Source organism: Raphanus sativus, chromosome 4 (assembly GCF_000801105.2).
Source record: "Raphanus sativus cultivar WK10039 chromosome 4, ASM80110v3, whole genome shotgun sequence".
In the NCBI taxonomy this organism is placed as follows: Eukaryota; Viridiplantae; Streptophyta; class Magnoliopsida; order Brassicales; family Brassicaceae; genus Raphanus; species Raphanus sativus.
The window spans coordinates 34,185,964-34,200,989 of NC_079514.1; the positions used below are offsets into that span (position 1 = coordinate 34,185,964).

Below are 15,026 nucleotides of genomic sequence, written 5' to 3' on the forward strand. Positions count from 1 at the left end.
TTCTAGAGCAAAGCAGAGAAACGAAGAGATTTCACACTAGAAACATTGTTCAAGCTTTCTTTTCATCCTTGGTAATTTGCCATCCTATTTTTAGCTGTCTTCCTCGCTCCGTTTGTGAGTATTAAGGTGTAGTTCAGGGAGAATTGTGCATAAGCATGCTGAAGGATTCGTGACAGATTGAGTGAATTTTCATAAATGAGTTTTTACACAAGAAAATAAACAAATCGTGAGTACGTTTATAATGTCGAGATGCGATAAGATTATGAAATTGTTCTCATGACTCCTTATAAGTTTCAATATTTGTGTTTGCAGTTTTGTTCTTTATTATCATTTTGTTATACTACTTATTTTATTTATCTTTTCTTCTTCCAGTTTGTATTTTCAGTTTCACTCGAGTTATAATGATTTTCATATTTTTATAAAAGACTAATGTTGGATGGAAACAAAATAAAACAAGAAGGAAAATTTGCTAAAATTAGAATTGCATCCATACATCATTTCATGGAGTTATAATAACCAAACTTCACTTTTATTTGACAAATTATAAAAATATAATAACCAAATTTAAACGTTATTTGACAAATTATAATTAAGAGTATAAGAGAAACAAATATATGCCTTTGGTGCAACTTTGAAACCGGTATATACATTTTAATACTACAGATGGAAGATGACGTTTTTTCATAATTTAATCAAAAAAGGTGTAGCAAAATGATACTACTAAAAGTAAATGATAAAGTTTATTTTCATAATTACATCAAAATATGTTAGCTCATAGTGTGGGAGTACAATTTTTTTTTAAACAAAAATAATTGAATTTAACAAATACCAAAGTCGGATTACAAGTTCAGCATTAAAATTTAATAGTTGTACAGTTTGGAAGTATGCAATTAAACCAATAGCGCAAGAATTATGCAAAATTTGTTATGTACCAAAGAACATAATCCAATAAATTTAAAAATATATTTCAAAAATATATTTGAAAAACTATCAAATTGTGCGCGAAGTGCAGGTCTCCTCTACAATCATTAAAAGAAAATAAAATATATACAAATAACGATCTACAATATAGGTAAATACATTATAGAATCAAGATGAACAAATGCTGGTGTTATATTTCCTGCTCGAGGTACATAAGAAGCTTCAAAGAACTGTCTCTTTTTTTTGTCAACGCTTCAAAGAACTATCTCATATTTTACTTGCGTATCCTACAACAACACAAGCGTTATTGGAGTGCTTTGGTAGATTGGATCATCTTTTTGAAAATTCTCACATATAATCATCATTTTTTACATCCCGCCCGTAGGGCGGGTCGGTCCTAGTACTATATATTTATTGATTACGCGTCGCTGTATTTGTAATTATCATTGGTTGTTTTGTTTCGAGAGGTGTCTTTCTGTCTTCCTTCTTATAGTCAAGTCTTCAAGCTAATCTCATCTTTTTTTAAGAAAAAATTAATGGTGAGTAGTTGCGAGCTTTGCTGCGAGATCTTGATCGCAATCCTTCTTCCTCCCGTCGGAGTTTGTCTCAGGCATGGCTGTTGCACTGTAAGTCCACCTCTCCCTCGAATGAGATCTCTAATTTCATGTTTCTTTACGGAGAAAATCGCAGCTTAATCTATATGATGCTTTACGATTCTTGATTGCTGTGGATTGGGATTTAAATCTAATGTCTGTTACTGTTTGATTGCCGAGAAATTTTGATTTGACTTTGTTTGGGCGATTTCCTGAAAATAAGACTAATTAAGGGACTAGGAAGTAAAATTTGTTTATTTGTTTATTTTCCCCAAACTAATGATTGTTTTTTTTATGTTTAATTATGCAAAGATTGAGTTCTTCATTTGTTTGGTTCTCACTTGTTTGGGATACCTCCCGGGAATAATCTACGCGATCTACGCCATCTTGTTCTTGAACCGCGATGACTACTTTGATGAATGCAGACGCCCGATCTACTACGTTGCTTGACCATTGTTCTTGAATGGAAACATATAATATATTCTTGTTCAATGTGATCACTGTATCTTATAAACATTGGTGGCTATATGTTATGTTTTTATAAATATACATTGAAGATAGGGTAACATGTTTATTAAGCGCGTTTCATTATGACACATCCTATCAAATGTTGTTCTGCCTGTGAATGGTGACAAAGTGCAGTTGATTTGGTCGAACATCGCTTTTGTGTCTTCGACCATTAGAAGGCACGATTCATGACCTAGAGGTCCTACACCCATATATGTATAACAACTAGTAATACAAATTAAATTTTATAAACAAAGTAGAATTCTCTCTCACTACAAAAATAGTAACATACAATTCACTAAAGGAAAAGATGCAGATAGGATTAACCATTTTTTCTTGTACCAACAACATGAGTAATTTGAACAGACTTTAGTTCCAGCGCAGATTAGAGACTAGCACTTTCACATTGTCATGTCTCTGTAAACAAACATAGATTAACTATAAAAGCTTACAACAAGACATAAAAACAAGAGCGTGTGGCCTAGCCGTTTGTTCTAGTAGATAGTGGATGCACCAAGACAGAAACAGAGAAACGCTTCCTCACCTTGTAAAGAAAAACACACATTTGCAGTTTTAGTTTAGACAGTGAAGAAAATCAATAGCATTGAGCTAAGAAGCGTTCCCAAACTATTTGATCCTAATAGAGGAGATCGACGGTTGGATGTTGACGGGATGAAGATAGAAATAAGGGCAATTCTCTCAAATAGCATTTTTTTTAAGTTTTTGTCACAAAATAGCACTCAAAAAATAAAATGACCAAAATAACACATTTTTGTTTTGAAAATTTTAATTTTAATTTTTTATTTTTAAATATTTAGATACATTTTCAAAACCTCTCTCTTAACTCTAAATCCTAAGTCTTAAATTAGTTAACCCAAGGGTTATAAATGCATATTTACCCTTCAATAAAACCTATTTTGGTCATTTTTTTTCCTTGTGATGCTATTTTTGTGACAAAAACTTGGTTTGATGCTATCTTAGTCTTTTTCTCTAGGGTATGAATGTATGTGCAGAACAAATGCAGTCTAATTGCAGATCATTCAATATGCAGATGAAACTACATTTTTTGTCCATTCATGTTTAGCAATGCAAAACCAAAAATATAAGTTGTCCTGCATGCATATTTTGTTTGCCCATAAAATTAGCGTCCTGCATATATACTAGAGAAAAAGGTCTGGGCGAGAGGCAGATGCCCAATGAATGGCTTGACTTTTTTTTTCTTTCTAAAGTAGTTACATACAAATACTTTTATTATTTCTCTCTATTTATTTTCATTATTCCTCTACAAAATAAAGTTTACTGTTTTCATTTTTTTCATTTTTTTCATTTTTACATAATAATTTTTAGAAGGAATTTTTATCAAATATATAAAATGATAAGCTTATATTTAGTTTAATTGATCTTTATATCTTTTTAGGTTGTCTTACTAGAGGTGAAACATATCCAAATATCCAAAAAATTTCGGAGCATTCAGATCACGATCTAGATTCGTGGCTTACGGATTCTAGATATCTGTCTAGATATCATATTATCCGCGGATATCCGGATCTGAATCCGGATTTGTAAAAGTAATTTAAAAAAAAATATTTTTTTTTAAATACTAAAATTCTAAAAATAATACATTATTAAATATTTATGCAAGATTTATATATATATATACTATTAAAAGTATGTTATAAAAAGTAATTATATATATAAATATTAATATGTCAAATATAATTATTAATTAAATTAAAAATATATATTTTTTTGAAATATGGATCGAAATTCAGACATCCAGACCTAAAAATTCACATATCCGGATCCAGATTCGGTTTTGACGGATCCAAATTTAGATGTTCCGGGTATTCTATTTTCGGAACGGATCCGGAGCAAATCTTGGATCGAATCCGGACAAGATCCGCTTCGAATCCCGGATAATAAGTATTAGGCTTAGTCTTTACATCCATTAAAAATAGTTTCAAAATTAAAGTATTTAAAAGGGATTGGGATTATTATTTTATGACTAAGCACTATAATACGAAAGAAGCGTAACTTAAACAAAAGTATAATATAAAAACACCAGATAGATAAATATAAATACATTATGGACAAACTTAGATACATATATTAATTTTTATTTTTAACTTTATTGTATGTTATATTTGTATTGAATTTTGTTATTAATATATAAGAGTTTATCTTTTTTAGATATGTAATAGGCATACATATTTTTAACATTCAGTCAAATTAGTTTGATCTAAAAAAATTAGTTTGATCTGCATTTGATCTGCATAGTTTGTTTGATCTGCATTTGTTCTGCTTAGTCTGGCTTCGAATGGGAGATGCAGATCATAAAATGCAGTTCAAACCAAAATGCAGATCAAGCAGAACAAATGCAGATCATGCAGATCAAGCAGAACAAATGCAGATCACACTAATTTAATAAATTATTACATTTAAATTATTATAGTACACATAATAAATTGTTAATTAATTATTAATTATAAAAATATATTAGTTTATAAATATATGCAGATAATATACATAACATAAATAACATACATAAATTCATTAAAATAATATATATATATATAATACATTAGTAAATAAATGATTAAAATGCATGCATAAGTTATAATATATTTGTAGAGAACACGTTAATTTATATATAAGTGTTTATAAAATTTAATAATAATTAATATATACATATATAAAAATCATTTTAGATATTTATATAAGAAAATTCATCTTAAAACTCAATTAAAAAAATAAAAACTTACACTTGAAGAGGAATTTTAATTTTTGAAAGAAAGAAATAAAATTTAGTGTAGTTATTTTTTATACTAGATAAAACATAATGTGTATAAATACATTGTAGGTAAAGAAAAAAGAAAAATAATTAAAAAAATTTGTTCAAGCAAAAAGAAAATTAAAAGACAGTATTTTTTTTTGTCAACTAGAAAATAGTGTTTATTGGGCCTCTGCATATGATCCACCCATTTTTTCCTTGTTCATGGAGAACAAATTTTTTACACACAGATTCATCCTGCATGCAGTCCCATTCATTTTTTATTATTATTATTTGTTCTGTATTTTTAATGTTGATTGGGAACAAAATGCAGATCAATCTGCATATTATTTTCTCCTGTTTTTCTTCTGCATTTGCATTGCTCTACATTCAGACCCTCTGCATTTTCTGTTTGATCTGCATTTTCCGATCTACGTCACCATTCGAAGCCCTAGTATATATGCAGAACGTTAATCTTATGGGCAAACAAAATCTGCATGCAGGACAACTTTTTTGGTTCTGCATTGCTAAACATGAATGGACAAAAATGCAATTTCATCTGCATATTGAATGATCTGCAATTAGACTGCATTTGTTATGCACATACATTCATACCTATTAATTGGCTAAAACAATATAATTCTGAAATTGACAACTAAACGTTTAAGGAAAAAGTAAGGCCACTTGATGCCAATTTATAATAAAAAACTGGTAGGTACTTTCGAGCATTTTTTAGAATAGCTTAATAGAATTCAACTAAAGATAAGATTTTAGTATTTCGACAGTTGTGAGCGGCATGAATAATAGTTTGGCAAAACATACTCTGTCTAATACTCCTTTCGTTTCTTATTAAAAGTGATTGTAGAGATTTTTTTTCGTTGCAAAATAAGTGTCGTTTTAGTATTTTAATGCAAAATTTATTAATTTTATTCTCCATTCAATTTTTTTATTGGTTGAAATGTATGGGTAATGATGTTTTTGTATTGAAAATATGTAAAATTTAATGATTTCTTAATTTGTGTGTACAACTTCAAAGTGACACTTATTCAGAAACAGAGGGAGTAGTATACAACTCTTTTTTGGCTAAAATTATATTCCAGCTGTTTCAAAATAAATACCATTTTATAATTTCAATGCTGTTATGTACCAAATTGTGATCGACATAACCAGACCGATCATGACCGTACCGACCGCAGGAGATAATGCTTATCGGCTGTTGTACTTATCTATTTAGGATATAGTTTATGTTTATTTGTAACTTAGTCGTTATCCTTATCCTTATTGTATTAGGATATAGTTTTATAACACGTTATCAGCACAATAGCCTCCACCCTGAAAAATCAGAAATAAACCCGAAACAGAAAAAATCCTAAAATCCGATGCTACTTCAAACAGCTATATCTCTCAAAACTTATGGATCCAGACGACGATCCAGATATCAAATCGAAGCTCTTGACAAGGCGCATCCAATCAGAGACGCGCCCTCACGCTCAGCTACAATACCAGCAGTCGATTTTGTTTTGAAAACTAAATCCGACTCCAAGAAGGATTTTTCTAAGAACTAAACTCCTTATATTTTTGTGAATTTATTTAATCTTGATTAGTTTATGTGTTCATAACATCTAAGACTGCACTTGTTATATTCTTATTTGTTGTTTCATGAACCAATGGGATTAAAATCAAATATCAACAAGGAGTTCAAAACCAAGAAGAACTGAACCAGTAGACGACGTCTCAAGCTCATCTCAGCTTCAATCAGCTCGTGATTTCCCCTCCTCTCTGGTGGTCCAAATCTACACTCCAGAGGGGATGATGCAACCCTGATCAGCTATTCAACCTTGGACAAGCTGAAACCAGCTGAGGAGACTAAGAACGAGCTAAGTGACATTAACTTGGAGCTGGATGAGCTAAGTTATACTGAAGATGGAGCTGGTTTAGCTGCTGGGCCAAATAGGCTTCTTTGAACCAAAGAAAAGTTCATAAAAAGTTCAATATGGGTATGTTTCTTGCCAAATTCGACCAGCCGATTCCTCAGTCCATTTCAATCCTTTCTCATCAAGAAATATCAAAGAAAGAAGTCCTGATCATGCATGGGAAAGAGAGATTCAAAGATGAACTCAATTCTGGCCAAAAGTCAAGTGTTGCCTAGTTTTTACACAAGTCTTTGTTTCTAGTTTCTATGTTTCTTATTTTCTGCACAATCATTATTGTTTTCTACAGATTGTAAACTATAAATGAGGCCTAAGTTGTCTGAATAAAATCATTCACCTTTTTTTTTTAATCAAAAAACTCTTTAAATTTGTGAATCATTTGTTCAGTTTCTGAACATTGTTTGGCTAGAAGTTGATTCTCTGCAAGGCTTTGGCCTCTGATCTTAGTTTGTGGGCGTAATACTCACGATCATTGGCACCTACACACAAGTGTTTGATCAACCCCATCGATGTACACTGAAGATCACCACCATCTCAACCTCAATCCATCATCCATCTCATCATCTTTCAAGGAGACACTACCATCCTTGTTCCAATCCGGAAATCACAAACCAAATCACGCTCAAAGATCAGTCAAAGGGATTCAAAACCAGCAAGGGTTTCATCAACGAGTGTTTAGGCAGATTGCCAAGATTAAGGGTTCTTAGAAGATTTGTGTGCAAGTGTTAGAGGATGTTCTACACTGTGCATCGTGATAGGGGGAGAGTAGCTCGACATGTTTTTGGGTAGATTAAGAATTGGTTTGTGTCAAGTCCAGTTGGACGTTGTGTAATCCGATTAGACAAATCGAGTGAGATTGTCTAAGTGATTGTTAGTAATAAAACTTAATGTTTGAAAAATCACTTTGTTCACTACTATTGGTATCCTATCAATCTTTCAAAAACAAGAAGAAGAAGTAGAAGATAAGAACGTAATTAGGTCTACAGATGGATATTTATCTTTTATTTATTTAGATTTTTTTTAAAATTTTTTTAAGAAATCTAAATACAAGAAATAAAATATAATTTAGATTTATTTGAGGGCATAATGGTATTTAAAAAAAAATTAAAGTCCTAATGTGAAAAAGAAAATGTAGATAAAATTATAGAGAGACAAATCCAAATTGAAAATATCTATTTTTTTTTTTCCAATTTTCTCCCAAACGTGATTCCTTGTTCAATTGGTATTGCCTTTTTCTTTTATTTGTATTGCCTTTTTTTTTTAAGTGTCGGCATAATCTAGTGTATATATAGATGCGAAGGGAATTTGGGTTTAGTGAGAAAAAAAAAAGAAAATATTTGGTGACACTACAATGGCAGAGGTTAGATGTCGCATCTCAGACGAAGATATGGTAGAGGGTTTTCTGAGACCAAAGGTGAACGGGGCAGCAACAGCAAACCCGAGATACATCGTAGACAACATGGAGGAGGATGTGTACAAACGAGAGCCGTGGCTGCTTCCGCAACCAGCAGATCCGATCCTAAACCCTAACGAGTGGTTGTACTTGGGGAAACGGGATTGGAAATATCTGTCGGCAGAAGGAGTTGATTGTGAGGGATCGTGGATGCCCGTCGAAGGTCGTAGCCGGATCCTGTCTGAGGATTCGGGTGAATTAATTGGGGGAAGCATGAGATTCAGATATTGCTTCAGGAACAAGAACGATAAATCAACTCCTATGGACTGGAGCAATTGGTTCATGCGAGAGTATCGTCTCTGTGACAAATTCGGCAACGCCATCAAAACACGTCATGTTCTCTGCAAGATTACTTGTTACCCCCACCTTTGACTTTGTTGTTGTTGTTGTTAAGTATTCTCTATTTTGACCCAGTTTGGTCTCTAGCATATTTGTTTTTTTTTCCTTCTTGTACTACTTTCACATTTAATGAATGTCTTTTCTTAATCTCTATAAATCGATTTAGCTTAAGCTGATTTCCTTCTGTCCTTGCTAAAGTTTTTGTTTTGTTTCTTTTGTCATATATATATATATATATATATCATCAACTTGATCAGAGCTCTAGGGGTGTTAAGTGTGAATAATAGTGATTTGGATTGCCTCTCTATCTCACGGTTGATGTTAGTGATTACCACTAGATTCATGAAAATCTTCGTTTTCCATTGGTGTTGACTTCCAGGCACCACCAGACAACCACTTATGATAGGAAAAGAAGTTGGACTATGCCTAGACATTCTCAGATTTGCTAGGACGATGTTGCATCACCAGTCACTATAGATTGATGGAAAATCGTTTTGCCATTGGTGTGGGTGGCTGATGTGATTTAGAGCAACAGAAGAATAAATCAACTATGCATCTTTTACTGGAGTTATATTTTTGTTACACATTCATAATGTTGATCCTCTAGTTCTTGTTCATTTTTTGCAAAACTTGATTACCAATGGCACATCTCGTTTTGAAAATTCTGCTGCCATGAAGAGCTCCAAGGCAGGGGAATCAAGTTGCCTATCTAGGCCCCAGACAACAACTTATGATAGGAAATCGCGGTGCTAGAGTTGGAAGTTTCACATTTGGAACAGTATCTTAAATAGGGAATACTCTTATATCTTATAAGTTACAACAATATAAAGTAGATAATATCCACTCACCATAGGTCCATAACAAATGTTAACATAAAACCAAAGTTAACATAAAACCAAAAAAACAATTAAAACATAGTACATTTTAAATAGGGAATACTCTTATATATCTAATAAATTACAACAATATAAAGTTGATAATATCCACTCACCATAGGTCCATAACAAATGTTATAGGATACGATCACAATTTAACCACATCCTTTTCCATAGGATCCTTCAATTAACAAAATTGAATAATCAGTTAATGATGCATAAAACTTCTGTACTAAATAGCTAAATGGTCTCTTCTTTTGACCAGAAGCTTGGTTTTGTTTTGATATACTCATATACACGATATAGACACATGAAACAACCTAGATAAAAGTTCTGAAAATCAAATTGCTGCCTGGATGGATTTCTTCTCCCTTTATCACAATTTATTATTACGGTAGACTTCAGCTTGGATTAACACAAGACAATTTTTGAGAAGAAATGATTTTTTTGCGAACTGCATATGGAGCGCAGAAGAACCTTTATTGTAATTTTGTTACCGTTCTTACAATACGGAATTATCTAATTTAAAGATGTAAAAAGAGAAAATGGCCAAAAAAAACCTAAACTTTCAAATCCAAGTAAAAAGTGAAGGTAAAACAGAGTATAGGAGACCTCAGACAAATAAAGAAATTATGCGATTTTATTATCTTGTTCATTACAACTCTCTGCCTTTCTATTTATACAAGCTAATAGATTATTCTAGAGACCTGACAGCTAGCCCTGACAGCTCACTGACAGTGATTCAAATCGGTTGCTCAGAGGGACTTGACCAGCTCGACAAAGGTACGGTTCCTCCTCTGCTTTGTCTCTTCCTCTGTTTTGTCTTATCCCTTTTGTTACCGTTGCAGTGTAGCTTGGGCTTGCGTTTGGGCCTTTCATGCTGTCTGATCCGTTGGGTCTAATATCCCCGCGCAAACTCGAGGTGGGTGACAACGCAACACCGAGTTTGGAACGTAAGCTGAAGTAGTTACGTTGAGGCAGTGACTTTGTAAACACGTCTGCGAGTTGGTGTGCAGCTGGAATGTGTTTGACGATCAGTGATCCATTGGCGACCTTTTCGCTGGCATAGTGATAGTGTGTAGCGAAGTGTTTTGATTTCCTATGCAGAACCGGATTGGCAGTGAAATGTACTGCAGACAAATTGTCACAGTAGATCTCGGCTGGTTCCGTTTGCTTCACGCCAATGCTCTTTAACATCAGACTGATCCATTCTATCTCTGCAGCTGTATCTGAGAGAGTTCTGTACTCTGCTTCAGTAGATGATCTAGCCACTGAGTCCTGACGTTTGGCTGACCAGGAGATTAGATTAGACCCGAGGAAAGTGCAGAAACCGCCTGTAGAGCGTCTTGTTTCTTGACAACCTCCCCAGTCACTGTCGCAATAAGCTCGTAGTCTTGAGTCAGAGTCTGATTCCAGCTGAATGCCCATCTCAAGTGTACCTTTGAGATATCTCAAAACTCGTTTTAAGAGGTTGAAGTCTGAGACAGAAGGTAGGTGCATCTTTTGACAAACAATGTTGACAGCAAACTGTATATCTGGTCTAGTCAACGTCAGATATTGGAGTTTGCCTGCTAAGCTTCGAAAGTATGTCGGGTTGGTGAAAGGTTCGTCTTGATGAGGAACTCTATCAAGTTGCAATGGCAGAGGAGTCGGCATCGGGGCGCAGTCCAGCATCCCAGCAGCTTGCAGGAGATCCGTTGCATATTTTGCTTGATTTAGAAACAAGCCTGTGAGAGTGAACTGAGCTTGTATTCCCAAGAAGTAGCTCAAAGGACCCATGTCTTTCATACAAAACTGTTTCTTCAATGCTTGAAGCAGTTGTTGAATCAACGACTGATTGTTTCCAGTAAGAACCATGTCGTCGACATAGAGCAGAAGAAACATGACGTCTTGTCCTTTGAGATATACAAACAGAGAGGGGTCTCCAGTGTTGCAAAGGAACCCAAACTCTAGCAAGTAGGAGCTGAACTTGTCAAACCACGCCCTTGGGGCTTGCTTAAGACCGTATATTGCTTTCCTCAAGAGACATACATACTCAGGGTGATTCTTATCTTCAAATCCTGGTGGTTGTCTCATATAGACAGTTTCGGACAAGTCACCGTGGAGGAATGCATTCTTCACATCAAGTTGTCATAAGTCCCATCTCTCAGTAACTGCAAGATGAAGGACCATTCTTACAGTAGCCGTTCTGACCACTGGACTATACGTTTCCAGGAAGTTGACTCCTTCTTCTTGCTCATTTCCTCTAGCCACTAAGCGTGATCTTCGTTTAAGAAACGTACCATCTGCGTTGAGCTTGACCTTGTGTATCCAACCACAGCCAATCGGTCTGACATCTGGGGGAGGAGGTACCAAGTCCCACGTGTGTGTTTCATCGCACATGTCTTTTTCTTCAGTCATAGAGCCAGTCCAACCTGGATCATTCAGAGCTTCAGCAAGAGTCTTTGGCACTTGAAGAATACCCTTAATCGCTAACAGAGCATATCTTGGGTTTGGTTTGACGACTCCAGCTTTATGTCTTGTCGTCATCTTGTGTGTGTTAAGCGGAGCTGGTGGTGGAACTACTGATGCAGGTTGATCATCAGGTTCAGACTCACTGCTTGATGAGGCTGAAGCCGAGGCCGTTGGAGTCGGTTCCTCTGGAACATGATCAACCGGTGCTTGTGGGAGCTGAACTGTAGGTGTTGATCCATTAGGCAAAGCAATAGTGACTGTTCTGCCAATGTCTTCTTGAGAAACAGGATGATCAGATACTTCAGATTGTGAGAGAGTAGGGTCTTGAAGTCTCCAAGCTGAACTCAAGTAAGTTGCAGGAGCAGACAGAAGATGCTTGTAAGTAGTCTGATAAGGAAGTTTATCTTCGTCAAAGAGGACATGCCTGCTGATGAAGACACGTCCAGTTGGTGGATGATAGCACCTGTAGCCCTTGTAGCGTTCATTATACCCAACAAACACACACAATAGAGACTTTGGGTCGAATTTGTTCTCTGCGTATGGCCGTAGATAAGGATAACAGGCGCATCCAAATGTTCTGAGAGAAGTATATACAGGTGCTTTGCCATTAAGGATCTCAAACGGACTGATCATCTTGTCGTTCACCGAAGTCGGGAGCAGATTACTCAGAAAAGCAGCTGTGAAGAACGCTTCAACCCACAGCTTCTGAGGTAAAATACTCTGAAACATCATTGACAAGCCGAGTTCTGTGATATATCGATGACGTCGCTCAGCTATCCCATTTTGCTCTGGAGTGTGTGGACACGAGATCAAGTGTTTGATGCCACAAGAAGCAAAATGTTCAGCCAAACGTTTGTTAACAAATTCGCCACCTCCGTCTGACTGAAACATAGCTATCTTTGTGTTATATTGATTCTCGACTTGAAGTTGGAATGATTTGAAAACAGTAAACACATCAGACTTTGATTTAAGGGGATAAAGCCAACAAAATCTTGAGCAATTGTCAATGAATACAACATAGAAACGAAAGCCCTGAGCTGATACAACAGGAGCAGGACCCCACACATCACAATGTATTCTCTCAAGAACTCTGTTGGACCGAAAATCTGAACTAAAGAAAGGAAGTTTACATGTCTTTCCTTACTGACATGCTTCACACAATGACTTTGTAGTCTTATTAAACGAGATATCTTGAATTGAAGATAGATGCTGAAGGACTTGATCGTTGGGATGTCCCAATCTCTTGTGCCACACACTGTCACTTGTACTCTGTTGACGAGACGAGTAGAAAGCCAGAAACTGTGGATCATCCAACCTATACAGCCCTTTAACCTTGCTTCCCCGACTGAGGACCCGTTTGGTGAGCTTGTCCTTAACATATACAGTAGTACCATCAAACGTAATCTTACAGGGGAAATCATCGGTTAATTTTGAAACAGATAACAAGGACTTAGTGATGCCAGGACAGACCAGTACATCCAAGAGAGGAAGGTTACCTGTTGCAGTCGGAATCGAGGCTGAACCAACATGAGTTATAGGTAAGAAGTCTCCATTACCCACAATGACACGATCACCTCCATCATAGTCTTGAACTGAATCCAGATGCTGAGGCGAGTTGGTCACATGAGCAGAAGCGCCACTGTCTGGATACCATTCGGCTCCGTTCTGCCTGTTGTTGGATCCTGTCGTGAGCGCGTTTTCCTGAGGAGGATCTTGGACATAGTAGCTTTCATCAAAGCGATAGTGGCACTTGTACGCAGGATGACCGTACTTGCCACAGATTTGACAAGTAGGCCTTTGGTTGTTGTTAGAGGCTCCTCTGCCTTGATGAGCTCCATGGCCAAACTGTTGAGGAAAGCCTCTTCCTTGTGTGGAATAAGAGCCACGACCGCGATATCCTCCTCTGTTTGATCCTCTTCCTCGATTAGAGTAACCCCCTCTGTTGACGTAGTACGCTTGGTGGGGAGATGGCTCAACAGGAACCTCATACGAACTCAGCTTATCTTCAAAACCAGTCAGCTTATGTGCAACATCATCATAGCATGGGCCTGGAATGGTATCCATGGAATGCTCAATGACGGTACACACAGCTTCATACTCCTTTCCGAGACCATTCAAGACACCATAGATCTTCTCTTGCTCAGTGATAGGTGCCCCAATGGAATCAAGTTGGTCGCAGAGAGACTTTATTTCTGCAAGGTAAACCGACATTGTCTTGGTTCCCTTCATCGTTGTCTGGACTTTTCGTTGCAGATCTAAACGGCGAGTAGCAGAGACGCGGTTGTATTTCTTTGCTAGAGCCAACCACACCTCGTGAGATGTGTGAAGGCCATAGACAGACTTGAGAGCGTCCTCAGTTAGCGTTCCGTACATCCAAGCCAGGATGAGTTGATCTTTTTGCATCCATTTGTTGAACTCAGGATTGACAGTTTCCGTGACGACCTCTCCTTCTTGTACAGCCGCCGTGGGAGGAGGCCTCAAGGTGTCTCCGGTAACATGACCTAAAAGCAGCTGGCTCGACAAGAACTGTTCAAACTGAAGTTTCCACAAGAGATAGTTTCCTTCTTTGAGTTTCAAGGTCACAGCTTGCGTGATAGTGAGTGCTGATACCGCACGAGCTTCTCGTTATTCATCCATGATCTACTTCCAGAGCTCTGATACCATGAAGGTAAAACAGAGTATAGGAGATCTCAGACAAATAAAGAAGTTATGCGATTTTATTATCTTGTTCATTACAACTCTCTGCCTTTCTATTTATACAAGCTAATAGATTATTCTAGAGACCTGACAGCTAGCCCTGACAGCTCACTGACAGTGATTCAAATCGGTTGCTCAGAGGGACTTGACCAGCTCGACAAAGGTACGGTTCCTCCTCTGCTTTGTCTCTTCCTCTGTTTTGTCTTATCCCTTTTGTTACCGTTGCAGTGTAGCTTGGGCTTGCGTTTGGGCCTTTCATGCTGTCTGACCCGTTGGGTCTAATAAAAAGAACCTTGAACTTGTATTTGAGCAAAAAAATACCTCAATTTTTAAATAATGGTCATTTTAAATTTCATATTTTGTTGACTGAGCCAAATTAGAAACACAAAATAGTCAACAGTTAAACATACAAACGTCTGTTAAATGCTAAAAAAGTTAATTTAAAAATTAATCCAAATAAATGAAATTGCGTAGTTTTGCATCTCT

General features: G+C 36.1%; 2 protein-coding genes across 2 annotated transcripts; both read left to right on the forward strand.

Moving 5' to 3' along the window:
* The first annotated feature begins 1,360 nt into the window (after nucleotides 1-1,360).
* Nucleotides 1,361-2,100, forward strand: LOC130511789 (UPF0057 membrane protein At2g24040). The gene is made up of 2 exons (XM_057009433.1): nucleotides 1,361-1,547; nucleotides 1,827-2,100. Exons 1-2 carry the CDS (start codon nucleotides 1,458-1,460, stop codon nucleotides 1,962-1,964), a joined length of 228 nt encoding a protein of 75 aa, XP_056865413.1. The 5' UTR covers nucleotides 1,361-1,457; the 3' UTR covers nucleotides 1,965-2,100.
* Nucleotides 2,101-8,073: 5,973 nt separating this feature from the next.
* On the forward strand, nucleotides 8,074-8,547 carry LOC130511314 (NAC domain-containing protein 96-like). The gene has a single exon (XM_057008239.1). It carries the CDS (start codon nucleotides 8,074-8,076, stop codon nucleotides 8,545-8,547), a length of 474 nt encoding a protein of 157 aa, XP_056864219.1.
* The last annotated feature ends 6,479 nt before the right edge of the window (nucleotides 8,548-15,026 follow it).

Coding starts and splice junctions, on each gene's coding strand:
- LOC130511789 (XM_057009433.1), top strand. CDS start 1,458: ATGGTGAGTAGTTGCGAGCTTTGCTGCGAGATCTTGATCGCAATCCTT. Junction 1,548..1,826: donor TCAGGCATGGCTGTTGCACT/GTAAGTCCACCT, acceptor AATTATGCAAAG/ATTGAGTTCTTCATTTGTTT.
- LOC130511314 (XM_057008239.1), top strand. CDS start 8,074: ATGGCAGAGGTTAGATGTCGCATCTCAGACGAAGATATGGTAGAGGGT.